Raw genomic sequence first — 26,757 nt, 5'->3', positions numbered from 1 at the left:
CTATGACTGGTCCTAATGGTCAGGGGTCCCTTTACCTTGAATTAGAATTAGAAAAAAGTAATCTTAAATACAATAGCTCTCTCCCTAGAGGGGAAAGCGTGGCCAGGAGTGCTGAGTGCTGCAAGGTCTGCTCTTCAGGTGCTGGTAAAATGAAGGATGCTTTTACCTAGAGGACTGTCCTCTGGCTGTCCTTTTCCAGGAGACCTGGGAAGCCTATTTTGAGGTGACTAGACGGATGCACGAAGCAAAAAGAAAGCACAATGGGGAAGTACTATGCCCCGTGGCCCAGTTTTAAGCCTTCCAGGAGGAGGCTTGGGCTATCCTCGCCAAGGTAAACCCCTGGAGTGCCAAGGCCGAGCGGGGACTTTCCTAGAGAAACTCGAAGGAGCAGCGCGATCCCTGGGCTGCGATCCTCGCCCCATTCCCTCCCCGGGGAGCGAGTCCCAGCCGGCCTTGGGCGCGTCTCGGGTTGCTCCTGCGAGCGGCGAGGCGGCCTTCCGGCAGGTGAAGCTCCTCCTGGCGAGCGGAGAAGAGCCGGGCGCGGCCGAGCTGCTGCGGCCAGAGGCGGAGGCCAGCAGGAGCGGGAAGCCGGGCCAGGCCTCGCCGCGCGGGCCGAGGGCCGCATCTCCGGGCTGACGGCGGGCGATGGCAGACGCGGCGGCCCCCGGGGAAGCCTCGGAGAGGTAGGCTGGGCTGGGCGCGCCAGGCCGGGGGGGGCGGGGGGCTCGTGCCGATGGCCGCCCCTTCTCCCCCCCGCCCCCGCCTCAGCCCCTGGGTGTTGGGGGGCATCTTGGATGTCCAGCCTCTCTTGCCTTCGGGCGCGAAGGTGGCGGCGCCGGCGGGCTGCGGCTTCCGAAGCCCCAAGAGGCTCGGCGGCTGCTTCGGGTTTCGTTTCCCGAGAGCCGAAAGGGGCCTTGCTCTCTCCTCCTCCTCCGCCTTCGCTTCGCCGCAGCCCCGGGAAGCCGGCTCGGCCGAGAGAGGGGCTGCTCCAAGGGCCCCTTCCGTGGGCTTCGGCCCCCGGCAGCCGCGACGCCCCGCCCGCGGGCGCTTCTTGGGCGGAAAGGGCTCGCTCTTCTTGCCTCGGCTGAAACTGAAATTCAAACTCCCAATTTTCTTTAAAGCCTCGCAGCGCTTTTTTGTCCGGAAAGACAGAATGAGCGTCTCTAGAGCAAATCGTAGGACAGCCTTTCCCAAGTTTTTCTCCCAACTGCCACCGCATGAGTGTTGTAGTCCAAAACATCTGGAGGGCGCCAGGTTGGGGAAGGCTCTTTTAGGGAAACCGGTTAGCCTCTCTCTAGCCGGTTTTCCACACATTTAGAAAAACCGGCTTGATTGTCTGTATTTATATTAATAAAAGGTAATGCTGCCCTCTGATAGATACCAAAAGTGGCTTACAATAAAATAAAATAAAATAAATGAAAAGAAACAGAATAAATAAAAGACTAGAGTAATTAAACAGTAGGGTGTAAGAGCCACATCAAAGCAATCCTATGTTAAATCTAAATTGGTGAAATGAAATGAACTGAAATGCCCTTCAGCTGCCTGGTGCTGAGGGAAGACATCAGGGTGAGTCTAAAGCAAGCTTCCCATCCCAGAAAATGTTGTCAGTTGAGCACCTCTTATATAAAAGATGTCTGACGTCCCCCAGTCTCACTCAGGAAAAGCAGCAGAAATCCAGATCGATAAGGGTTGTCTCCATTGTGAGTTCTGCTCCGAGTAAACACATTGCAACCAATGGCCGTGAATCCACTGATTTCAGTGGGTCCAAGATGAACTAGCATTGCATACAACCCTTCAGCTGTAACCCTTTATTATACAGATGTTGCCATGGATGATGGGAGTTGTAGTCCAGCAACATCTTGAGGCCTACCGTTTCCCCATCCCTGCTATAAACATACCTGGGCTGGAGGAAATCCCAGGTATGTCGGAGCAGAAATGCATAGGATCGTGGGGTTGATGGCCAAGCTGTGGGGAACGAGTCTTGTGAGCTATCATGTCAAGGTGACTGAGAACAAGGAGCCACAAATCAGGAAGTCCCACATTTAGATCTTGCGTACTCCTATATTTGCTCCTGTTCTTTCATCTTTCATGCTTTCATCTGCAGTATTATATTACAGGGCCGCTAGAAGCCTTATCAAAGCACTTTACACACTAAAACTCTGTGTGCTGTAACTGGGACACGCTGGGTGTGCCAACCTGCACTACACCTGTGCCTCAGGCATGTCTCAGGACCTGTATTCAGCGCTAGTGCAGAAGGATTACCGTGGCTGATGGTATAGTCTTGGAAACCACTGGGGAACCAAGAGGGACCACAGGCTCCTGCCCAGGCTGTGGTCAGAGGGAGACATTCCTGAACGATGTGAAAAGCATCCTGTAGCCCAAGTACCTGCTGGACTCTGGGAAGTCCCTTTTGTCTTCCCATGGCTTTCCTTTTAGAGCAGGGATGGGTCCCAATGCGTCTCCTGATCTGACCCCCTGGCCTCTTCCCAGGCCCTGGCCATTTCTTCTTGATGCTCACCTTTCTTCATCCTGTGTCCTGCTCTCAAGCTGCTCAGCTGAGCCCTGGAAAACAGCTCTGCAGTGGAAACTGGGTGTTTCTGTGTGGCTGAGCCCTGTCCCCAAACTACCCAAGGAGGAAGAATGTGGGTTGTGGGCTGTGCACGGAGAGGGCATGTCTGTGCCCATGTGCTTGTGGTATGGATGGTGCCTGTCCACTACTGATAGGCAGCCCCGGCCCGGCCCACCCACTTCTCCCAGGGAAATAAAAGTCGGGGGAAGGTTGAGCCTGGAAAACACAGCCTGGCCTACCCTGTATTCCAGTGGTTCTCAAGCTCTTTTCTCTGGGCCAGACTTTCAGAATAAAAACACGCTCACACTGCACCAATTCTTTTATTGATAAGAAATATATTGGGGGGGGGGGGGAAGCAACTCATGGCAGTGCTTGATTTATAACATAGAAGACATCCACTTTATAATACTGTATGATCCAGAAATTATAAAATAGTGCAGCTACATAAGAGCACAAATCATTCCCAAAGTAGAATTATAAGCAAGCCTCTTACAAATGTACCTTAAGTATGTATAGAAACTGAATGATAGGTGAGAGTTGTTTGATGCTCTTGCTCTCATACCTACCCATATTCATTTACAGTGGTACCTCTGGTTATGTACTTAATTTGTTCTGGAGGTCTGTTCTTAACCTGAAACTGTTCTTAACCTGAAGAACCACTTTAGCTAATGGGGCCTCCTGCTGCCGCCGCGCGATTTCTGTTCTCATCCTGAAGCAAAGTTCTTAACCCAAGGTATTATTTCTGGGTTAGCGGAGTCTGTAACCTGAAGTGGATGTAACTGGAAGCGTATGTAACCCGAAGTACCACTCTGTGTGTGTGTGTGTGTGTGTGTGTGTGTGTGCGCGCGCGCGCGCACTACGTTGCACTAATAGTATCCTATACTATTCTGAAATGTTTAAATTTTCTTTGTTCTTGAATCTTCCTGCCACACTTGCCAAACCTGCCACACCCTTTCAGAGCCACTGATTTACACACAAGCAATGGCGGCAGTTACATCAATATATGGCAAGACTGGCTTCTACTGGTTTAACCATGGGGCATTGCAACTTTCTTATCTCTGTGGCTACAACAGTTATAACAATCTCTTGCTTACATGCTCTCATGGTACTCTTGCAAAGACAACCTTCATCTTTCAACTCTCATTTACTTGTGACACAGATTTCAACTTTTTAAAATTATTTAATTCCTTTATAATTTTATCCTCCTTCCATACTACCTCAATCCTATCACATATCAATCTTATGATTTAGGGAGTTTAAAATCTTACCTTGCCCAGCTTCTTATGTACCTTCAAACTGGTGGAACAAGTGACAGCTATGCTCTCTCCCCCCCCCCCCCCCCGGCACTGCTGGGTCTGTTTTGGCACAGAGAGCGATGACCGCTCAGCTGAGTGGGTCTGCCCCTGCCGCTGCAAAGGCTCCACCAAATGGATCCACCAGGCCTGCCTCCAGCGGTGGCTGGATGAGAAGCAGAAAGGCAACAGCACAGGCAGTGTGAGCTGCCCACAGTGTGGAACGGAGTATCGCATTGTCTTCCCCAAACTAGGTGAGTTGTAGGGGTGGCCTGGCTAGCCCCATTCCCTGGTGTGGCTAGATTGAGACCCTAGCAAAGTTGTGGAACTGCCCAGCAAAGCCAGGTTCAAGGCAAGGTGTGTTTAAGCAGCAGGTGAGCTGTCCAGCCAAGGATTTCCACTGGGCTAGGGGACACACAGTACTCTTTCTGAAGTACTGTATTTTTCACTCTATAAGACGCACCAGACCACAAGACGCACCTAGTTTTTGGAGGAGGAAAACAAGGAAAAAAAATATTCTGAATCTCAGAAGCCAGAACAGCAAGAGGGATCACTGCGCAGTGAAAGTAGCAATCCCTCTTGCTGTTCCGGCTTCTGGGATAGCTGCGCAGCCTGCATTCGCTCCATAAGACGCACACACATTTCCCCTTACTTTTTAGAAGGGAAAAAGTGAGTCTTATAGAGCAAAAAATACGGTAGTTTGCCCACCCTTGGTCCCCACCCTGCCATCAGCTCTCACCTGTGGCTCCTAGCAGGCAACAGCAGCCACACCCCAGGAATGGCTTCCACTGGCTGGCTAACCCAGGTGAGGGGAGCCAATGGGTCTCAAATCTTTGAGGCCAAATGGATTGCTCTGCTTTCCTTTGGACCACATCAGCAAGGCCAAGAAGGGGTCTTGTCGTCTTCAGCCACAGCAGGCGCTGTGATGCTACAATGGTTGACTTTGCCTCTGGTAGCACCTTTCATTTTCTTTTGAGAGAGATGGATGCCAACAACAAAACAGCCAGGCAGCAACATAGCAGTTGTGTAGCTGTTCCTACAGCCTTCCTGGAGTGTCAGCAGGGTCCTGATCCAAAGGTGCACATCCAGTTATTGAGCCCAGTGATGGAAGTCCTTGTTGTACTGCCAAATACATACATTCTGGCATTTAGTTTGGCCATCAGCTTGGCCTTGCTACTTCCTGTGTTCCTGGGATCTTGGGCGTAATAGGCACAGATTACAACAACAGCCGACATTTTTCCGCCTTCGCCGCATCAAGCAGTTGGTCCCTTACCTTTCCTGACCTGACCTGACCACAGTGATCCATGCGACAGTCACCTCCAGGCTTGACTACTGTAATTTGCTCTATGCGGGGCTGCCCTTGAAGCTGTCCCAGAAACTCCAGCGGGTGCAGAATGCTGCAGCGAGGCTCCTCACAGGGTCTCTGCCATGGGAGCATATTCACCCAGTGCTTTTCCAGCTGCACTGGCTCTTGGTGGAGTACAGGGTCAGATTTAAGATGCTGGTTTTGACCTTTACAGCCCTTCATGGCCTAAGACCCTCGTACCTTTGGGACCGCCTCTCCTGGTATGCCCCACGGAGGACCTTAAGGTCCACATATAGCAACACCCTAGAGGTCCCAGGCCCTAAGGAAGTTAGATTAGCCTCAACCAGAGCCAGGGCCTTTTCAACACTGGCTCCGGCCTGGTGGAGCAGGGCCCTGCGGGATCTGATTTCTTTCCGCAGGGCCTGTAAGACAGAGTTGTTCCACCTGGCCTTTGGCTTAGAATCAGTTTGATTCCCTCCCCCTCTTTCTATTTCCTTTCTCCTCCTGTGAAGAGGCTGCATCCTAATGTTTTAATGTTCTATTTTAATCTTTTTAAATTGTATTTTAATCAATTTGTTTTTATTATTGGTTGTTAGCCGCCCTGAGCCCGGTCTTGGCTGGGGAGAGCAGGGTATAAATAAAAATTTTATTATTATTATTAATAAATTTTATTTATATCCTGCCCTCCCCAGCCGAAGCTGGGCTCAGGGCAGCTAACAACATTCAAATAAACCAACATTCTAAAAACTTATCATTATAAAAATTAATTAAATCAAATTGATGGCAACCATTAAGCAAAATTCTGTGCAGATTGCCAGAAGAGGAAGTCAGGCTGCGCCCTGACCAAAGGCCTGGTGGAACAGCTCTGTCTTGAGCTGTCTTAAGCTAATAAAGGAAGGTCTTTGGTTGGTGAGCATCCAGGCCCCTTCTGCAGACTTCCTGGGTAGGGGTGGTCTTGGAGGTCCTGGGAGAAAGAAGTCTCACCTGTTTCCAAGTCCAAGCTGGGAGCATGAGTAAAACTCTGGCAGACTGGCTTTTTGCTCACCCTTCCTCTGGCAGCCGATTGCTGCTGTCAAAAAGGGAGCAATGCAGTGGTGGTCAATGGCAACTTCCTTGCCATGCACTTAGGCACACACAGTCTTCTTTACGGATGGGGGTATGCAAAATATTTAGAGATCCCTCTCCTACCCATAGCAGAAGCAGTTCCTTCAAATCATGTTCTTGATCATTACATTTATATTCCACCTTTCCTCCAAGGAGCTCTCCATTTTATCCTCAGAACAACCCTGTGAGGTAGGTTAGGCTGAGAGAGGGTGGCAGGACTGGTTAAGGGTTGCAGCTCCTGAGCCCTGGTCTCCCTGGTCCCAGCATCTCTGTGTGGCTCTGCTTTGGCTTCCCCTTCCCTGCGCAAATGCACACACACACCTTTTCTAAAATTGTACTAGAATACAAGCCACCATTACACAAAAACGAGCCACTTATCTTCTAAGTAGTATCATTGCCTGGAAAATGAAAAAACAATGTTGTGTTACTTTTGGGGAGGAATTTGCAGAATTTGTTGGAGACCAGCCTTAAGCATGAGAGAGAGAATAATGCTGGACGTGAATGAAGCAGGAGGGCACCCCGGCTCCCCATGTGGGCTGGGGCTGTTGGAGGTGGGGTCCAGTGACTGGAGGGCTCCAGGTTCCCCATCCCTGAGCTAAGGGCTGCTTGGCTGGATCAGATCCAAAGTCCATGTGCTTCAGCACTCTGATCTCCCACCCCAGCCAGCCACCTGCCCAAGGGAAACTTACAGGCAATGTTGGTGGGCCTTTGCCAAGCTGGTGCCCTCCAAATAATAAGAATAACAATTTCAGTAATTTTATTAGGGAGTTCCAGAGTGTGGGTGCTGCCACACTAACTGATCAGTTTCTTACAAATGCAGAACAGGCATCCTACGGCACCTGTAACACCACGCAGAGCGCATGGCGGCAATCCAACCTTAAATTAACCACTGCATGAATGACTGACCGAGCCTTCCTGATCCTGGAACAGTCAAAGCTGCCATACCTGTCGCAGCTGGTAAAAGGTGCTACTAGCACCTGAGGCTACTTTGGGTTCCAGGGACAAAGTTGGACCCAGAAGCACCCCCAGACTGTGAACCTGCTCCTTCAGAGGAAGTGCAGCCCCTCCAGGATAGGGAACTGCCCCAATTCTCAGACATGGGTGCCAGCCAACCAACCAACCAACCACAGTACCTTTGTCTTGGCAGGATTCAAGCTCAGCATGTTTTTCCTCCTCCATCTCACCCCTGTGTCCAGGCCAGGGACTGCTTGGCCTCTCCCAGTTCAGATGCTATGGAGAAATTGAGCTGAGCATCCTCAGCATACTCATGGTGTCTTATCCCAAAACTCCTGATGACCACTCCCAGCACCTTCCTATAGATATTAAATGGCACTGGAGATGAGATGGTGCCCTGTGACGTAGCCACCAGGGGACTGAGAAGCATTCCCCTAACACCACTCTCTGGACTCAGTCCAGGAGGCGGGACCAAAACCACGGCAGCACAAAATTCCCTGGGGCCGGTCCAGGAGGATAACATGGTCAGTGTCATTAAAAGCCAAAACGAGATCAAGATGCAGGAGCAGAGTCATAGTTTAATAACGTTGGGCTGCTTTGGAGAGTTAGCACACAGCTTGGAAGCAGGCCACTTCTGAATACTTGTCGCATGAGCACCCTTGGCTGGTAAAGCAATCAGAGTGAGACTTCTAAATGTGGCAAATGAGAAAGCGTATAGAATTATAGGGGAAACGTATTGGATAGGAAAGAGCTCCTATTCTAGCTAGTTGTGAATCCAAAGGAGCCGTCCTTGCCCCTTGATCTCTGCAGCAGAGAGACAGTAGGAGGTTGTCCCCTCTCCTTTTCTGCTCCAGAAGGAAGCGGGAGAGGAAGCTTGAAGTTAGGTCAGCAACCCTAAGAATCAGTCTAACCTCAGAAGGAAGGCCAGCACAGGTGCAGAGGACAGTGAGAAAGTTTAAGAAGCTTGGAGGATACTTTCTCCCCATGCAAATGTGGTCAGCATTAATGCAAGCTGAATTGCATCCCAACACTTCCAAGAAATAAAACAGCTTGCTTGGTCCCATAGACCAGCAGTGGGGAACAGCCAATGGATCAGCCAAATGAGACCCCTGCCAGACTTCCCCAATGGACCCAGTTGGTTGGTTTGCACAAATCACACCCACATTGTGTGGCATCAGTTGCAGGACAGGTAATGGTGTCATGTATTGTACTCAGTAGTGATCCAGAGCAGAATCTTTAAGATAGGGTTAGCAGAGTAAAAACTTTAACATGTTGCAGGATTCCAAAAGAATAGACCAGAGGCAATTTCATTTCATCCAGCAGAGCTTTGCTGCTACTGAAGGCAAGTGAGCATAATGGTCACAAATCCAATACATTCAGGATTGGCACTGTCCATAAGAAATCCAGTTGCAGCAGACTTAACTTAAACTTACAAGAACTTATAATAAGTCTAAACCTTAACACTAAGCACACTGCACAGAACATCACAGCAGAAGGAAAAGAGATGGAAAGAGAAAGTGAAGCCCAGGTTCCTTCCGGTCTCTTATTATAGTCAGCATGACCTTGACAGAAAAGATAACAGAACCAGTTTAGGCCAGTTGTACTCAGCTTCCCTGAAGGAATAGCCCAAACATCATTAACCTCCTGCTCCTCCTCCTCCTCCTGTATCTGAAGAAGTGTGCATGCACACGAAAGCTCATACCAAGAACTGACTTAGTTGGTCTTTAAGGTGCTGCTGGAAGGAATTTTTTTTGTTTTGACTATGGCAGACCAACACGGCTATCTATCTGTAACTAACCTCCTGCTTGTTTCTTTCACACAGAGAAACTTCCAGAACCCTCTTGAATTATTTAGGAAAGATCTCTACACATCATACACACAATACTTTCTGTACTAAGAAATGTAAACTGACAAAAGGCACATCTGCAAGAAGTGCCAGATTCAGGCCTGTTTGAATTTAGCACCTTTCCCTGTTGCAGTGTTTTCTGAAGGGATCTGATGCACTCAAGAGCTCCCCATCACTAATGGGTGTATCCAGCCCTTTCCAAAAGCAACACGATGTGCCAAATTCAAGCGGTGCCGAAAGCAAAGCCATGGCTGCAAAGGAACAATTGGGAGCACACCCCCTGTCACAGACAGGCATTTTATGATGAGGCCTCATCCATAGCATACATGGAAAGCACTATGATACCACTTTAAACCGTCATGGCTTTGCCCAGAGAATTCTGGGAGCTGTAGTTAAGGGTGCCAATAGTTGTTAGGTGTTTCTTATTCCCCTCACAGAGCTACAATTCCCAGAGTTCCTAATGAAGAGGGATTGATTAGGACAACTCTCAGCACCCTTAACAAACTACAGCTCCCAAAATTATTTGGGGGAAGCTATGACTGTTTAAGGGACACAGGTGGCGCTGTGGGTTAAACCACAGAGCCTAGGACTTGCCAATCAGAAGGTTGGCAGTTCGAATCAGGGTGAGCTCCCGTTGCTCGGTCCCTGCTCCTGCCAACCTAGCAGTTCGAAAGCACATCAAAGTGCAAGTAGATAAATAGGTACCGTTCCAGCGGGAAGGTAAATGGCGTTTCCATGCACTGCTCTGGTTTGCCAGAAGCGGCTTAGTCATGCTGGCCACATGACCCGGAAGCTGTACGCCGGCTCCCTCGGCCAATGAAGTGAGATGAGCGCCGCAACCCCAGAGTTGGTCACGACTGGACCTAATGGTCAGGGGTCCCTTTACCTTTATCTTTACCTATGACCGTTTTAAGTAGTATCATAGTGCTTAAAATGTATAGCAGAAACCTAAAGTAGTCTAATATGTTATGAGCTAGTTTTAATAAAGTAAGTTAGATTTTAAGAAAAAAAATAAAAAGAAACAATCACTTACCATTTGTTGGTTACCCAACTCATTCGGGCTCATTGGCAGGAACTTTGAGAAGCCAGGAGCAGAAGGGGCCAGAATACCAAGGAAGCGGATAGACCCCTTCCTGTTCCCTTTTCCTTCTCACTTGTGAGAGGACTTGGGATTTCACACCCCTCTTTCAATGGAATCTCAGTGGCTGAGGGATGCGACACCTCTGAAGGGGCCTGAATGCCTAGGCCATGATCCTGGTGGCTGTTGAGAGCCCAAGCTGAGTGCCTGCAACACTGAGTTTCTGCTGTCCTTCCTTTGTAGGACCCTTGGTGTATTTCTTGCAACAAGTGGACCGAATTTTATCCAAAGTGAGCCCCTTCGCTGCAGCTGGCATTGTCGTGGGGACACTCTACTGGTCAGCTGTGACGTATGGAGCTGTCACTGTCATGCAGGTAAAGCAAAGGGGTGCAGGGAAAGAATGAATCAGATGGCCTTCAGCTCAGTCAGTAGCTTTGAAAGTCACTTGGAAATTTTATTATAATCGAGCAGTGGAGAAAATTTGTGAAATAAAATCATATGCAAGAAAGCTTAATGAGGCTGCACGGTTTAATCAGAATTGACAAAGGTTATGACTGATTAATCAGTGGGATAAAAAGGGGGTGCATTCACACTATGATACCACCTTAAACAATCATGGTTTCCTGCAAAGAATTCTGGGAACTGTCAGTTGTTAAGAGTTGTTAGGAGACCCCTGTTCCCAGAGCTAACATTCCCAGCATGGTTAAACAGTCAGTTCCTCTTCACATGTAACTCTGTCCACTTTGGAGCTCTGTGAGAGAAATTGTGTGGGGGGGGTGTGGGTGTGGGTGTGCGCCTTAACAACTCTCAGCACCCTTAACAAACTAAAACTTCCAGAATTCTTTGGGGGAAGCAATGACTTTAATGTGATATCATAGTACTTCAGACGGTGCTGTGCTAGGAATCTGAAGCTATCCAGTAAGAATCAGACCATTTGGGTTATGGGAATGGAGTTTTATTCTCCTCGCTGATGAAGGCAAAAACCACCCGGCTCGCCCCACTGCATTGCTGATCAGTCTCTTCTCCTTTGGCAGGTTGTTGGTCATAAAAAGGGCCTGGATGTGATGGAGCGGGCAGACCCCCTTTTCTTGCTCATGGGGCTCCCCACCATCCCTGTCATGCTGGTGCTGGGCAAGATGATCCGCTGGGAAGACTACGTGCTGCGGGTGTGGCGGAAATACTCCAGCAAGCTCCAAGCCCTGCAGGCCTTGGTGCCAGGTGAGTGCCACCCTCCGCTCACTCCTCCTGGCCTGGGCTTTGGCCTGAAGTTGATGGGCCGGGAGACCAGCATGAGGCAGGCTTCCCCTGGACTCTGCATTTGGAAGGAAAGGTGGGCCAACCAAAATTTATGGTATGCGGATGAATCCCTCCTACAAAACAGTGGCAATTGGCAGCACCCTAGGACAGCTTTGTCTAACTTGGTGCCGCTGCCCTCCCACTGTTTTTGACTACAATTCCCATTGGCCTCAGCCAGCTGGTGGGAATTGTAGTCAGAAGCAGTGGGAGGGCACCAGGTTGGACAAAGCTGAACTATTCATGGAATTCACAGGAATATGGATTTCTCACAGCCATCCTACTTCCGGACTAGTTACTGGGCAGAGCACAGCTCTGCATCTGGGGCAGCAGGGCAAAAAAGCAGATCCCCCATTCCTTGTCCTTTTTGTAAGCCAAGAGCCCACCTGTATACATAGCTTTGCCAGTGGGAGTTGAATGGCATCTGGAGTTATGGACTATTCTGCTTGGCAACAGCAGCACACACAACAAGTAACTGCAATTGCCATGAGCTGCAGCATGAACTGATCCCTCTAATCCATGTGCATGTGGCCAGGATGCAGTGGAAGGAAGGGCAGAGGCAAGGCATGTTCCTCCATTGTGCAGAATAATAGTAATCAACAACAGCAACAAATTTGCACCAAGCAAGGTTTGCTGTCTGTCCAAATCATGCTAAATATTCATGTTTGCATTTTTTTATTCTGCAGCTGTTCTTATTTTTATTAAACAGATTTTTAGCTCTCACCATGTTTTTCCTAATCTCTCTTGCATCCTCAGGGATCAGCCGCCCTGTTTTGCACATCCCTCTCGCCGAGTCGCGCTACCAGAGTGACCACCTCTCCATCTCGCGCACGCTGTGCGGGGCCCTGGTCTTCCCCACCATTGCCAACCTAGTTGGCAGAGTCACCTTCCGCAGGGTGAACTCCAGCCTCCAGCGTACCATCCTGGTGAGTGGAGAGACTGGGGAAGGAACTCTGGAGTGAACTGGGTGCAATACTTGGGTCAGAATTCAAGTATTTGAAGGGATCACTCCCATTCTTGGTTTGACGTAGCATCCCTGCCACAGCACCCTAATGCTGCTAGCCATGGTGGCAAGGCTGGGACAGCCCTCGGGTGAGCTGGCACAGCACATAGTTCATATGCAGAAGGTTTGGTGCACTGGCACCTCTGGGTAAAAGGATCTCAAACAGCCAGGCTGGGAAGGACCTTTCTTGGAGATGATGCCCATTGGATGAGACTCAGCTTCTCCAACCTGGTGCCCTCCAGAAGTTTTGGACTTCAACTCCTACCAGCCTGGCGCCATATGGCTGTGCTGGTTGAGGCTGGTGAAAGTTGCAGTTCAGTCCATCAGGAAGGCATGCAGCCGCCAAGGTGCTGGGCCAGATGGACCGATGGACCTGTTTGTGGGATGCTCTCGCCAAGGAGGCTTGCCTGGCACTTTCATTGCATATCTTTCAGCACCAGGCAAGAACATGCCTCTTCTCCCAGGCCTTTGGCCACTTGAACGATATACAGTGTTTTAAACTGTGGGAGGTTATTGCTTTGTTTATTATTATGTTATCCATGTGTTTTTATACTGTGATCTTCGGATGGAGGGTGGTATATAAATTTAATAAGTAACAATAATGGTCTGACTCGATAGAGGGAGCTCCACATTTCCACTTTTCTTTCTGGATTTATATCCTGCCTCTCCATCATTTAGGTCTTCCCTCTTTTTTTAGGTGGCTTGAAAACATATGTTAGCACAGTTGTTTTCAGTCTGAGGGGGCAGGGGGAGGCCTCCATACTGCAGAACCTGGAGGAAGCCTGTAGATCCCTTTTGTCTTAAGCCAGGAGTCACCAACTTGCGTCCCCCAGATATTTTTGGAGAGACACCAGCTCCTATCATCCCCAACCACTGGCCATGGGGATGGGGCTGGTGGGAGCTGGAGTCTCACAGCACTGGGAGGGCACCATGTTGGCTGTTACAGAAGGCCAGTCCCCTCTGGTATCCCCCTCAGGTGATGCTTCTGCTGCCTCAGTGGGAGAGAGGGCTCCTTCCTATAGCGCCACTGAAAGTGCTCGATCCTAGGCTTCCACCTGGTAGGCTCTCACCTGGTAGGCTGCCTCCATGGCAGAGATGGGCAAGGGGGCTCATTGCACCCTCTCAGCATGGAAGACCAGATGCACCTGGCACCTTCCACCTCGGAACTCTTTCCATTCAAGCTGGTCATTATAAGAACCACAATTTTACTTTAAGAATTGGCCCCCATGTTTTCTTTTTTCTTCTTCCCTCCCTGGCCCTTTTTTCTTTTGTGCTGTGCCTTTTAGATTGTAAGCCTGTGGGGAAAGGGCTGTTTTGTTTTAACTGATTGCTTTAACCTTGGAGTCTTCTGGCCGAAGAGCCGTGTCTAAATGTTGTGAAGGAAAAGGAAATCCTGGACTGGAGCCGATAATGATGATCTGGCTGCTTCCCTCTGTCAATCAGACTCCTCTCAGGAAGGGGCTGGAGGGAACTGCTCTCTCCTCCCTCCATACCGAGTGGTGCTTCACAGGGACCTGCCTCTCCAATGCTCAGAAGGCAAAAGAGGTGGTTTGAGGCTCTTAACTTCACCTGCCCCTCCTTTTCTCTGTTTCCCTGCCAGGGGGGCATTGCTTTTGTGGCCCTGAAGGGAGCCCTGAAGGTCTACTTTCGCCAGCAGCAGTACCTGATCCAAGCCAACCGGCGCATCCTCAACTTTGTGGAGAAAGGGGACATGGAAAGGAACTCCACTCAGCTGGATGAGGACAGCGGCAGTGAAGCAGGGCTCAGCTAGGGCAGGAAAGGCACCCATGCACGCTCAAGAGACACACACACCGCTCCAAAGCTCCTCAAAAGAAACTGGATTCCTCTCTGGGATGGATTTTAGGCCAGTCGACTCCGCTCCCAAGAGGAAGCACTCTGGGCTTTGCTGCTGTGGTTTGCGGAGAGGGCGAGGTGCTCCATTTAGGCCGGACTGGGCAAAGTCTGCTTCTTCTTAAGCTGGTGGTTTATCGGCAGTCTGGCTCTTTGACTCTCTTCTGCCTGGTTGCTCCCCTTGCACAGGGCTGTGCTCTGATCTCTTTGTAAACCAGGAGTTAAATAAAGGAGTCAAGCTGTAAGTGTCCTCTTTGTGACCATGGAGAATTGCTACTGCTGCTTCACTTGGTTTACTGAAGAACAATGCAGAGGTTTGCTTGTTTCTTATCCCAGCCTTCCCCAACCCAGTGTCCTCCTGGTGCTACAGGGCTACAACCCCCCTCGGACTCAGCTGGCACAGCCAGTGGGTCAGGGCGGCGGGACATAGGGGTCCAGCAGCATCTGGAAGGCTGCAGCTTCTCCCGACCCCCGTCCTGAGGCAGCTTGGTATGGGGAAAAGGCTAGCCAGTCTCCTGCCAGGGGTGCAAAGAGATGGTGCAGCTCAGGTCTTTTTGGAAATGCAACTCTCTGATTATGAAATCCTCTCTCCTCCCCACCCCCAGTACAGCCAACTTGGCCCAGTCCCAGCTCCATCAGCCCTCATGAGAGTTGTCATCCAGAATGTCTGTCCAATACTCCACACATGCAGCTCTGCTGGCGCAGGGGGACTCCCTCTTCCTCTCCTCCCCCTGTGCACCCCCAAATCTGCTCTGAAGGGCCCTCCTGCACAAGCCCTTCTAGGCCTTGGAGGGAAGCAAGTTTTTATTGGTGCCAAGCTAAAAAGTATTTCAGGATCAGACCCTGGGCTAGCAAGTGCTGCCTCTCAGCCTAGAATGATTGATGCACAGAACCTGGAGTTGGCAGTTACAATGCCCAGCCCATCCTCAAAGGACAATGCCCACTGCTGAATTGGAGCAAGCGCTGCTGCATTTTCTCCAGTTTGACATTTTCCCCGATTAAGCACAAAATAGCAGGTTTTGTGGGGGGAGCGGCAGGGCCATGCCTAGAAGGCAAGTGGGAAACGGCTTGGGCTCTTGCTTGCCAGGCTGGGGCAAGGGGGGACGAGTCCAGAGGCTAAGGAGGCGGAAGCTGACTGGCAACTCCCCCAGGCTGCTAGTAATAAAAGGAAGTGGAGGCTAAGCGAGGGGTGGGTGGGGTGGGGCAGGGTCCCATTTGCCCTCTGTAAAAGTGGCCCCAGCAGCCCATAGCAGCAGCTGGCTTTGGCACTGCATACGACACCCCCATGGAATCCAACTGTTTACAGAAGGGAAAGGTCCCCCACCCCACGTTATCAGCTGATATCTATTCACAAATTAAGAGTGCAAGGAGAAAGCAGGCAGGCAGCCCAGCATTACAAACTCCAGCGCTAGAGATGGCTAGTCAATTGTCACAGAAGGCCAGATCTTCCACCTTTTGTTCTTGGGACTAGACCAGAGGAGGCCCAAAGCTTTTTTTTTATGGCATACCATTAAGGAGCCACTATGGTCTTCCCCACCCAGAATTCCTTGAGAAGAAGGATTGGCTGTTATTTGCGGGGGCGGAGAGAGGGGCTTCTAACAGTTCTCAGCTCCCTTAACTTAACAGGTTGGCGGGAGTCTTTGGGAGCAGCTAATACTGTTTAAAGTGGCACCATAGCGCTTTGAATGCATGGCGTGAGGGTGGTCTTTGAGCCAATCAGGGTGTCTCAGCCTGGCCAACCTTGCAGGGTTGTTTTGAAGATAAAACAGGGAGGGCACAGAACCATGTACACCACCTTGAACTCCTTGGGTGGAAAGGTGGGATATAAATGCCATATAAATAACTGCCAGTTTTTTCATCTTGCTAAGAGTCGCAACCTGGTGCCTCCCAGATGTTTTGGTCTCTGGCTCCCATCAGCCCCAGCCAGCATGTTATGTCATTCACGATGCAAGATTATGGGGGGGGGGGGTTGTTTGGACAGGATGAGAAAGAAGTGTCTATCAGGGTGGTGCAGAAGCTCAGTGGTAGAGGTTTTCTTACAATCAAACAGTATATAAATTTTGTTAAATGAATAAGACAGCAAGATAGTTGAATTAATGATGAGGGTTATGGACAGCCAAGCTGCTTCACTGAGAATAACAGCCCATGGCATAGAACCCAGGGTCATGGGAGAACCTCCAACTTTTGCCTGCTGAACTCATCCACCCTTTAATTAAAAAATAGTAAAAGTGCATTCCTACTTGGCCACAAGGTGGTACTGGTGGCCTAAGGAATGACACCTAAGGTTTCTCTCCCACATTTCCAAATAATTAGGTTTAAGGGTGCTGCCGGAAAGGTGTCTATTGTGGGATTGGTGCTCCTCATGCATACAGGTTTTTCATAGCATCCACGTGGTATTGTGGGCATCAAAATGCCAGCCTGCATTCTAATCCCCGCCCCATTTAATCCGATATACATTTTCCACTGAAAATCCAATAAGGTTTTTTTTATAAAAACAAAAACCAAACCTGTTGCCCTTGTCATATTAAGCTCCTAACTGGAAGCACATTAAGTTATGTTACCCAGCCAACAGAACAAGTAAAGTAAAGGTAAAGGAACCCCTGACTGTTAGGTCCAGTCACGGACAACTCTGGGGTTGCGGCGCTCATCTCGCTTTACTGGCCGAGGGAGCCAGTGTACAGCTTCCGGGTAATGTGGGTCATGACTAAACTGCTTCTGGCGAACCAGAGCAAGGCATGGAAGCGCCGTTTACCTTCCCGCCAGAGTGGTACCTATTTATCTACTTGCACTTTGACATGCTTTCAAACTGCTAGATTGGCAGGAGAAGGGACCGAGCAATGGAAGCTCACCCCGTTGCGGGAATTCGAACCGCCAACCTTCCGATTGGCAAGTCCTAGGCTCTGTGGTTTAGGGCTTTTAGAGCTTTTGAGCTACACAGAGTTCTTCTTATCCAGTGGAGTGGAATTGGTAGCTTGGGGGGGGGGCAGGATTATGGATACAATTTTCATTAGGATTGCCTGACTATATTAACCTAAGGTCCATTGAGTCTAGCATTCTTCCAGACAGATATTTTGTGATGGGCTCATATTTTGGAATGCCCTGCCCAACGAAATGTGTATTGGCATTTAGGAAAACCCTGAATTCTGGTGGCTTTATGATAGTTACAGTCAACTGTTTTCTCTGCTACACTTGCTTTAAAACTCTTTATTGGTTTATCTTAAATCTTGGGGCTTTAATTTTTTTCCTGAAGTGTTGAAATTCACCTCCACATTAACTCATCATTGGCAAACCCTCTGTGAAGGGGAGCCTGACTGCTGCATCCGACTCTCATACCTGCCTTCTGACCAGGAAACGTGGAACAGCAACCAGCCATTTATGGGGTGGGGGGTGTTGTTCAATTCAGCTCCCGCCTTCCCTGACCATTGGTCATGCTGGCTGGGGCTGATGGGAGCCGGAGTTGAACAATATCTGGAGGACATACATTTCCCCACCCCCGGTCTAAGGGGATTGGGTGGCCCTGCTTGCAATGCCTCTCCCCCAGTAGCCCCCCCATTCCATCTCCTCGTTTGTGCTTGATTTAGATGCTTCCAGCAGTGCAACCCACATTGGGCACCCTAGTTCCGCATGGTTGCTAAGTGACAAGTCCCTGTGATCTGGCTCAGGACTGAATCATTTCCCCCACCCTGGGGCCCACCATTCCATACACATATCCACCAGCCCACCCCCACCCCAGTCCTCTGCAGCATCCTTTTTTAACATCATTTCTTGCTTCCTTTTCCTTCCCTGCTGCCCATTTATTTCAAGGCGGCTGCCACAGGAGAATGCCCTTGAGGGATTGTCCCCATAGGAAGGGATGCTCTGGGTTTTCTGCCTTGAGCACTGAAATGTCACTGGCCATCCCCAGCTCCCGGACCTGTGAAAAGCTGGCAAGGGAGGCACAAAATTGGCAAGTGGAGGGAGAGGAGGGAGGGGCTGCTCTTGATTTAACTTGGCCTTTGGAGGCCAAGAGAGCGGAGCAGTAAAGTGAATTATGCCACCTTGGTCCACTGGAGTAGGAGAGATCTGAGAGGTGCCTTCACACGCCTTGGAAAGAGCTGTTTTGTTTTCATTAGCTGGGAAGGGACACACACAGACAGACAGACATGGAGGTGGAAGCTGTTCCAAATAAACCAGAGCCAGACTCCTTTACTCTGGACCCTTTGCAGATCTATTTAAAAAACTGTAAGCTCCTCAAGTGCGGAGAACTATATTTTTCACTTATGCTATTCTATAATGCAGAATTTGCCAAAATATCAGGGATTTGAATCATGCTATTCCACCCCCCTGAATTAGAACTGGACACACATTTCTCCCTTGCACCTGAAAAGGCTTTTGAGTGTGAAAGCGTCAGAATTGCTCTGTGTTTCTGTGTGAGTCACTATTCTAGAGGCACAGTGGGTGGCTAGCTGAGTGGGGAGAGCACTTACTTCAGACTTTGCTGGGCCTCTAATTGTTTAGTTTGTGTATTTCTTATGCACATGAGCAGTTCTCATGTGCAGCAAATCTCTCTCCCCACCACCTACCTACCTACCTACCTACCTGCCTGCCTGCTTGCACTTACAGGCTCCCCTTCACTCTGTCATCTCATGGTGGGGTTTACAGGATTATATAGTGCTAAGTTAAAGTCACTTAGTGGTACACCTGTTCTGCTGGAGAATGTTTGTTGTTGCCCAAAAGGATGCATAAGTAGGACGCTTTGCTGCACTATAGATGGTGTGATCTATTGCACATAGAGTTTCTGCTAGCACACCTGATGCATTGGAGTCCTCTGGAGAGCAATATAAAAAGTCACCCATCCCAAAATAGATCACCTGACATCCATAGAATCATAGAACTGCAGAGTTGGACGGCACCCTAAGGCGATCCTTTCCAACCCTACAATTCTCTAATTCAAGGGTAGGCAAACTAAGGCTCAGGGGCCGGATCAGGCCCAATTGCCTTCTCAATCCGGCCCACGGATGGTCTGGGAATCAACATGTTTTTACATGAGTAGAATGTGTCCTTTTATTTAAAATGCATCTCTGGGTTATTTGTGGGGCTTAGGAATTCATTCATTCCCCCCCCCAAAAAAATATAGTCCGCCCCCCAAGGTCTGAGGGACAGTGGACCAGCCCCTGCTGAAAAAGTTTGCTGACCCCTGCTCTAATTCCTCCACATGACCCATTCACTCAGAATTCCTCCTGATTTGCTTGCACAAAGCTTACATGGTGCTTGGAGTATGTTCTTTTGTGAACAAGTTATGCATCTTCCAATTAATAATTTATTCATCCCACTCCTTTCTGTGCATTTCCTTGTCACTTTCCTAACTGCAAAAAAGTCCTTTAAAAATAAAAAAGTGCATTTGTTGCATCAGGGTGACAGCAAGCTTTAATCTGTTACAATTGGAAAAACCTAAATTTCTGGAATGCAGAGCTACAAAATAGCAACAATCTGGAGGAGGCACCCTAGGACAGCTTTGTCCAACCTGGCGCCCTCCCGCTGTTTTTGTCTACAATTCCCATCAGCCTCTGCACAGTTCCTTGGGTCCAGGGGAAGGTGTCTGTGAGGGTCTTGGCTCTGGTTCCACAGACCAGCTTCCCATTCAGGAGTCCCTGGCCACCAGCTTCAGGCTCGCAGACAGAAAACTGGTCCAGCTCCTCAGCCCTCAGGCGATGCTGAGCCTCCCCCTTGGTATCCTTGTCTGTGCTGGTTTCTGGGGTCATAAGAAGGAACCTTTTACAATGCTTACTCAGCAGTAAGTTCATTCAAAAAAATGTCCATGCTTTCCTCGCCTTTCTCCCTTTAATTAGTAAACTTCTGCCTGCCCCATTCCTTTAAAACAGCTTCTATCCCCGTGATTATTTTCTCCCTATTAATATGCATATCCATGACATTCCTGAATTGTTCGTTAATTAGGGGCTTCAGTTATTGATTTCCTCTTTCCAGTTGTTCAATAATTCAGTTTAGTTTCACGTTTATGAGAGCAATTCTGCAATTGCAGGGGTCTCCAGGCTAAAAGGGTGGAAAGTTCACCTGGCGCCTTCATTATACACCTTTAGGCACCAGGTAAAAATGTCCTTTTCAACCAGGCCTTTGGTTGACCTGATTTACATCCTTAGCCTTTTAAAATGTGGCTCTTTTTTTGGGGGGGGTTATTGGGTTATTGTTTTTACTTTTATTTTATACATTGTGATATTTTATGTGAACTGCCCTGAGACCTCCAAGTATAGGGTGGTATATAAATTCTAATAATAATAATAATAATAATAATAATAATAATAATAATAATAATAAATGTTTTAGATAAATAGCATTTTAATAACTATCTCCTGGGGGCAACAGGAAGTAATTAAGGGGCGATCCAAGTGGGGACAGGAAGGAACTCAGTAAAGGGCAGGAGTTATTTGAAAAGAAAGGAGCAAGAGGAACGATATTGTTATGAGCTGGAGTTGTTATGTATGCTAAGACCCTTCTAACCAGCAAATGTTAAAATATAAGGCAGGCTGTCTTCCTGATGAGGTGATGGCCTGTGTGATGGCCCATTAAGGGGAACAAAGGAAAGGGGTTCTGTGGGAGATGACAAATTGGTGGGGGTGGGGTGGGGCGGGGGTGGGGCCCCTCCCTCAACTGACAGATAGTTAGAAGGAAAAAGGTAGAATTGAAAAGAAGCGATCTGGAGATCCCCTCCATTGCAGGCTCAGGTTGTATATCTGCGTAAATAAACGCATGATAAATATATCATGAAGACGCCACAGCCTCTGCCGTGCCTCTTTCCAATAGGAAACATGAACCCTGGGGAAGTGCCTGGAACCCCTGAACTCTGGCACCACTCAGCGATTGGGGTGGCAGGCAACAATATTAAGGAAGGGACAATAGCTGCCAAAAGCCTCTACAATGTTTTGCCAGTCCATGCGGGACAGGATGCCACTGCAGCCACATTTTAAGATCAATAAAATAAATAAATAATCACAAATTATATTTTTAAAAAGACAGAGGAACAACATGGAAAACACCAAATGCAATGGGATGTCAGTGAGGTTGCCAGGATTATCTGTAAAAACTGAATGAACAAAGGATAGAAGCTCCAGAGAAAAAGGAGCAGGGATGGAAGCAAACAGACAGAAAGAAGACAAACAGTGCCAGGACCACTGTCAATCTCTCCCTTGTTGCTCCAGCCAGCCCTCCAGGCAGGCCATCATGCAGTGCCAAGGACCCGAGTTCCCTGCAAATCTGGGATCCCAGATGCCCTCCTACAGGAATGTTCTAAAAAAGCATGGGCAATCTGCAAAGAAGCAGGGGGCCAGATGGCTTCTATCTGCAGCTTGTTTTTTCCAGGGCAAGCTCAAAATAAATAAATCTCTACACCTAAGATATAGCTGATGCTAATGAATTCTGGGGGTGGGGCTGTGTTGGTCTGTAGTAGCGAAATAACAAAAGTGTGTCCTGACCCCTTAAAAACTAGCAGATCCATTCTGGCAGAGGGTTTCATGGACCAACGCCAACTCCCCCCCCCCATGAACTCTCAGTTGGCATGAGGAGCACTTGGCTGTGCAATATTCCTGTTCAAAACCGGCACTGGCCAAGGAGTGTTACAGACTCTTTGGCCACTTGCATTTCAGGGCCTTCCTGTTCAGCCTCCTATCCACTGACTCACTTTGCAAATCTAACATTTATGAAAGGTGTCAATTTTTCATCAGCTTCAGCAACGTGTTTGATTTGTGAAGTGCATTAAATTAGTCACCAGCCTTGCAAATCGGTCCATGTAAGTTATTCGCCCACCATACCAGGCTGTTTGTGGCACATCAAGCAGGCTTTTTTTTAAAAAAAGGGGGGGGGAGAATCACATTCTCATCCAGTTCACAAAAACATCCCTACCTTTTCCCCTGGAAGCAATTCTTACTTTCTGCAGGTAAAGAGGGAAGTGGCTGCAGCGTTTCCAACTTGCTTGGAGCTGAGTAACTAGAGTGGTGCTGGACTCGCAGGGCGCCTGAGCTGCTGCCTCCTTCTCAGGGAACCTCCAGCGGGAGGCCAGCTGAGAAGGATGCAACAGCTCAGGACCCCGTGCGAGTCCAGCCCTGTTTTTGTGGGTCTTGCAAAGCGATGCTGGACTCACAGGGCACCAAGTGCGCCCTCAGAGCCAGCCGGCCAGTGGGTGGGGGGTGGGGCCCTCCCCACATCTGTAATGTCATCTCCCCCCACCCTCAAGATCTAGTTTAAAACTCTCTGGATCAGGTCTGGGAGACTCTTAGCAAACATATTCTTGCCCGCCGCTGTGAGGTGCAGCCCATCTCTTGCCAGAAGTCCTTCTTCAAGGAAGCAGAAAACATGACCAAAGAAGCCAAACCCTTATTATTATTCATAATAATGATAATAATAATAATAATAATTGTATTGTTTATATGCTGGCCATTTGACTAGGCTGTCCCATTCACTCTGGGCAGCTCCCAACAAAATATTAAAAACACAATAAAACAACCATTAAAAACTTCCCTTTACAGGAAGTCAGTGTAGAAAATACAGGGCTAGATAGATAATAAGAGCATAAGGTAGATTCCTGTGTTGAGCGCGCTCTCTCTCTCTCTCTCTCTGTGTGTGTGTGTGTGAGAGAGAGAGAGAGAGAGAAAGAAATTTCTATCAGCTTAAAAAAAATGTTCCTGCAAGTCCAGGTTTCCAAAAGCAACCAGAAATGACTTGGCACTGATTGTCTGATTGAACAAAGCACATTGAACAAAGCTTGGGGTACCAGACATGTAACGAATAGGAGCTTTGGAGGTGACTGAGCAGAGCCAGAGCAAAAGATTTTGCCACCTGTGGGGAAAAGACAAGATGGTGCTCCCACCATGGCAAGTACAAGAACTGACCAGGCTAGCAGCGGTGCCTGCCCTGTGAACCACCCCCATCAAATGTCAAGGAGATACTGCACAACTTTTAAAAGACATCTGAAGGCAGCCCTACATAGGGAAAGCTTTTTTTAAATGTTTTATTATATTTTGATGTGTGTTGGAAGCTGCCCAAAGTGGCTGGAGCACCCCCGCCAGATGGGCCGGGTATAAATTTTAAAATGATGGTGGTGGTGATGAGGATGTTGGTGACAGAGGAATAGGACGTCCCTATTTTCATCATAAAAATGTTGGAGGGTATGGTATATAACACATCTTCCTATTAAACCAGAGCCAAAACAGAGAAGGGGGCAAGGCTGTGGAGATCATCGATCCAATCTGGCTAGGGTGCTTTGAAAACTACATGAATAATTTTAATGAGACAAATAAAGGAATGAAGAGGAAATAAATCCAGAGTGACTCATTCCATCAAAGGGAGAAAACACACCAATTTCCCTCAATTAAGAGGATGAAAAACTCTTACATGCTAAATCAGCCAATTCATGACGTCTCCACCTAATGAATCTGACTCGTATTTGGTTGTTTTGCTCATGGTTGGGGATGAAATTAAGTTATACTCTATTGTCTCATGTTGCAGATGCATTAACATTTTTTATTCCAACACAGCAGCACTTTCCTCTCTGGCACACAACCCTGTTATATAGCCCGTATTTATCCTAAATGAGCAACATGCCACCCAGCTCACAGGGCTACTGTGTGTGCTCTGAACATACAGGGATGTGCAGCAGCTCTTGGTCCCCGCACTGCAACATATGACGTTCATCTCTATTGTATTTGGTTTGGGGTTGGAAGCCATAGGCTGCTTTTGGTTTTAGATGAGGCTCTTCTGCACAGGAGGGTCAAAAGTTCACAGGAAGGTAGAAAATACACAGGAGGGTAAAAGGTTCAGCCTAGGAATCCAGCAATAAAAGAGAAACATAACCAGGGCTCAGCTGGCTGAAACACTGGGAGGAGGAGTGAAAAGGCTGTAAAAAAGTCAAGCTGGGCAATAGGGTAATTAGAGAAGTTGAAGAGCTGCAAGGAAGAGAAAGGGCTGGAACACTTTAAGAGAGCTGGAACACGGGAAAGTGTTGAAGAGCACAGTTGGGAAACTGTGGCAGAAAGGAGTGAGGAGAAGGCTGCAGAGGGACCCAGAATAAGTTGAATTGAAAGGTGCAAAGCATTTTAACTGTTAGCTTAGTTAGGGAAACAGTCTGGACTAGGTCTGGCTGAATAATTTCTCTACAAAAACTGAAGGCTGAAAGAGCAATGTGGAGCTGTTTGCAAAAGGGCTTTCAAACAGTCCCACACTGCACTTTGAAGCAGCACCCAGCAGGACTGAAGTCTCCACGCATCATTTGGTGAGTGGAAAGTTCACTCCTGCTCTCTGCAAAGGACTAAGCAGGATTTAAAACACTCATCAAACGTGTGCTGCAAAATCCTTCTGCTTTGGCTGTGGGGAATTGGCATGAGCAGCCAGCAGAGACTCGAACTTCTCAACCTGGTCCATCTCCTGATGTCACCCATGAGAGTGTGGTTTGGGGAAAAGACTGGACCACAAGCTGGAGATTCCCCTCTGCTCATGGAGACCTTTTCTCCTGTGACAGAGCCTTCTGTGAGCTCACTGGGCTCCAGTCACCTTCACTCCTTAGGCCCAGAGGGGGGGAAGGGAGAGAATTTGGGATCAAGACAGGGCAAAGGCATTCCTGAGGTGGGGCTCTCCTGGCTGTCTTGGCACCCATAGAGGTTCTTCCAGGTCTTCAGTTGCAGTGAAGTTCTCTGAAGCCTCTTGCTCCAAAGAGGTCTCTCCAAGGTCTGGGTTGGATCGCATCCTGACCGCACTGGACCTGTTGCCACCCACTGAGTGGCAGCTCACCCACTATATCTGGGATGGAGAACCTGGGTCCTGCCATATCCTCTTGGACTCCTGCTCTCATCAGCCCCAGCCAATACGGCCAGTGGGCAGAGGGGTGGGCAGGGCCAGCTCAGGATGTTTTGCCGCTTGAGGCAAAACAGAAAAGCCACCTCCCACCTCCTCCTCCTCCTCCTCTGCAGCCTCCCCTCCACTGCTGCCATTGCCTCCTTTATATCCCCCAGCCCCCACTGTGCCCAGGCTGGTGGGGGAGTAAAAAGAGGCACCACGCCCCTCAGAGGCCTCTCTTGCCACTCTCAGTCCAGTTTATTAAAATTTGCCTTCCCTCAAAGTTGGTCACATTTTATTGATAAGCCAAAGCTTTATTTGCTGCATCTATTAATTAAGCCTAGCCGCCTTTATGCTATAGATGTTAATGAGGAGTAGCATCAAATTCTCGCTTATACTTCAACCCTCTGCTTTCCCTTCTCAAACTAGCAGAGGCCACTTCCTCCTTTTTTAACAAAATAAATAAATGAGAACTTCTTTTGGCTTCCTATCAACATTCTGCGTGCTCTTTCTCCCACATTCCAGGGGGTCCCTTGAATGCCCCCACCCCACCCCCCACCCCCGGCCACTGCAGAAACCCCCCAGGTCCATGGCAGGGAAGGCATGTCCTGGACAAGCTGCATCCTTCACCTGCCGGGCTTCCCCTAGTTCACAGAATGGCAGGAAGTTCCATTGACATCACTGGCTCCATGCCAGTCAGGTGCCTGGAGCTTCCATCCCCGTTTATTCCCCCACACACACACACACTTACACTCCCTGGTCCCTGAGAGCTTCAGTGCTTAGGCAAAGCCAGTTTTCTCAGTCTGAGGCTCACATGGCTGTCTTTCAACTGGACTGGCTGCCTGTCTGCTGCTGGGCCAAGTCCAGTGTTCTTGCACTAGTGTACAAAGCCCTGAATAACTTAGGCCCAGAATATCTTATGGTCTGCCCTACCCTCTAGACTCAAAGTCTCTAGACTGGAACCCTGGGCGTGGGCAGTGACGATTAGTGGTTCCCTGTGGATAGAGGCCTCACTCATGTCAACCACGAGCCATGCTTTAAGTGTGGTGAGCGCATCTCCATGGATGAGACCTGGACACGGTGGCCAGGGAAGAGCCTGGTTGATCAGGTGTCTCATGGTGAAGGATAAGGGATGGAGAAAATGGCAAAACCTCTTAAGCCAAGCAGAAAATAGCCTTCCGCCTCCAAGACGTCCCTTCTCTTGGACGTTACTTCTCCTGGAACCTAAAACCCTGGCATTCCAGGTCAAGCCCCAAGACCTGGCAACTCCTTTGCTTCCACTTTCTTGAGCAGAGATATCAACCTCATGCTTCTGAGGCTTTGACTTTCCAGCAAGCGGTTCCTGGGGTTTTCTGGCCATGCCAGCCTACACTGTCCAGAGCCCTGATTGGCTTCAGGTGGCTACGCAGTTTAGCACAGACACCAGCAGAACCCAAAGCCTGGCAGTGAATGTTGGAAAGAGCCTTTCCCATCCTAGTGCCTTTCTGATGTTTGGGCTACAACTCCCATCAGCCTCAGCCAGCATGGGAGATGTAGTTCAAAACCTTTAGAGGGCACCAGGGATAGGAAAACTGGTTTTTTAAACAACAAACAAACAACAACAAACCATAACAAAGAGGGACCAATTGTCCAATGTGCCATGA

The 26,757-nt window shown here is 48.9% G+C and overlaps 1 protein-coding gene across 1 annotated transcript; it reads left to right on the top strand.

Moving 5' to 3' along the window:
• The first annotated feature begins 558 nt into the window (after positions 1 to 558).
• On the top strand, positions 559 to 14,541 carry LOC310851178 (E3 ubiquitin-protein ligase MARCHF5-like). The gene is made up of 6 exons (XM_083753403.1): positions 559 to 684; positions 3,914 to 4,115; positions 10,393 to 10,523; positions 11,184 to 11,367; positions 12,199 to 12,368; positions 14,046 to 14,541. The coding sequence occupies exons 1-6, from the start codon at positions 646 to 648 to the stop codon at positions 14,214 to 14,216; spliced, it is 897 nt and encodes a 298-aa protein (XP_083609529.1). The 5' UTR covers positions 559 to 645; the 3' UTR covers positions 14,217 to 14,541.
• Positions 14,542 to 26,757: the final 12,216 nt, after the last annotated feature.

This window comes from Podarcis gaigeae (genome assembly GCF_964106915.1).
Source record: "Podarcis gaigeae genome assembly, chromosome: 8".
NCBI lineage: Eukaryota > Metazoa > Chordata > Lepidosauria > Squamata > Lacertidae > Podarcis > Podarcis gaigeae.
This window is presented reverse-complemented; position numbering and strand designations above follow the sequence as displayed.

Coding starts and splice junctions, on each gene's coding strand:
- LOC310851178 (XM_083753403.1), top strand. CDS start 646: ATGGCAGACGCGGCGGCCCCCGGGGAAGCCTCGGAGAGG. Junction 685..3,913: donor CCGGGGAAGCCTCGGAGAGG/TAGGCTGGGCTG, acceptor CCCCCCCCCCGG/CACTGCTGGGTCTGTTTTGG. Junction 10,524..11,183: donor GAGCTGTCACTGTCATGCAG/GTAAAGCAAAGG, acceptor CTCCTTTGGCAG/GTTGTTGGTCATAAAAAGGG.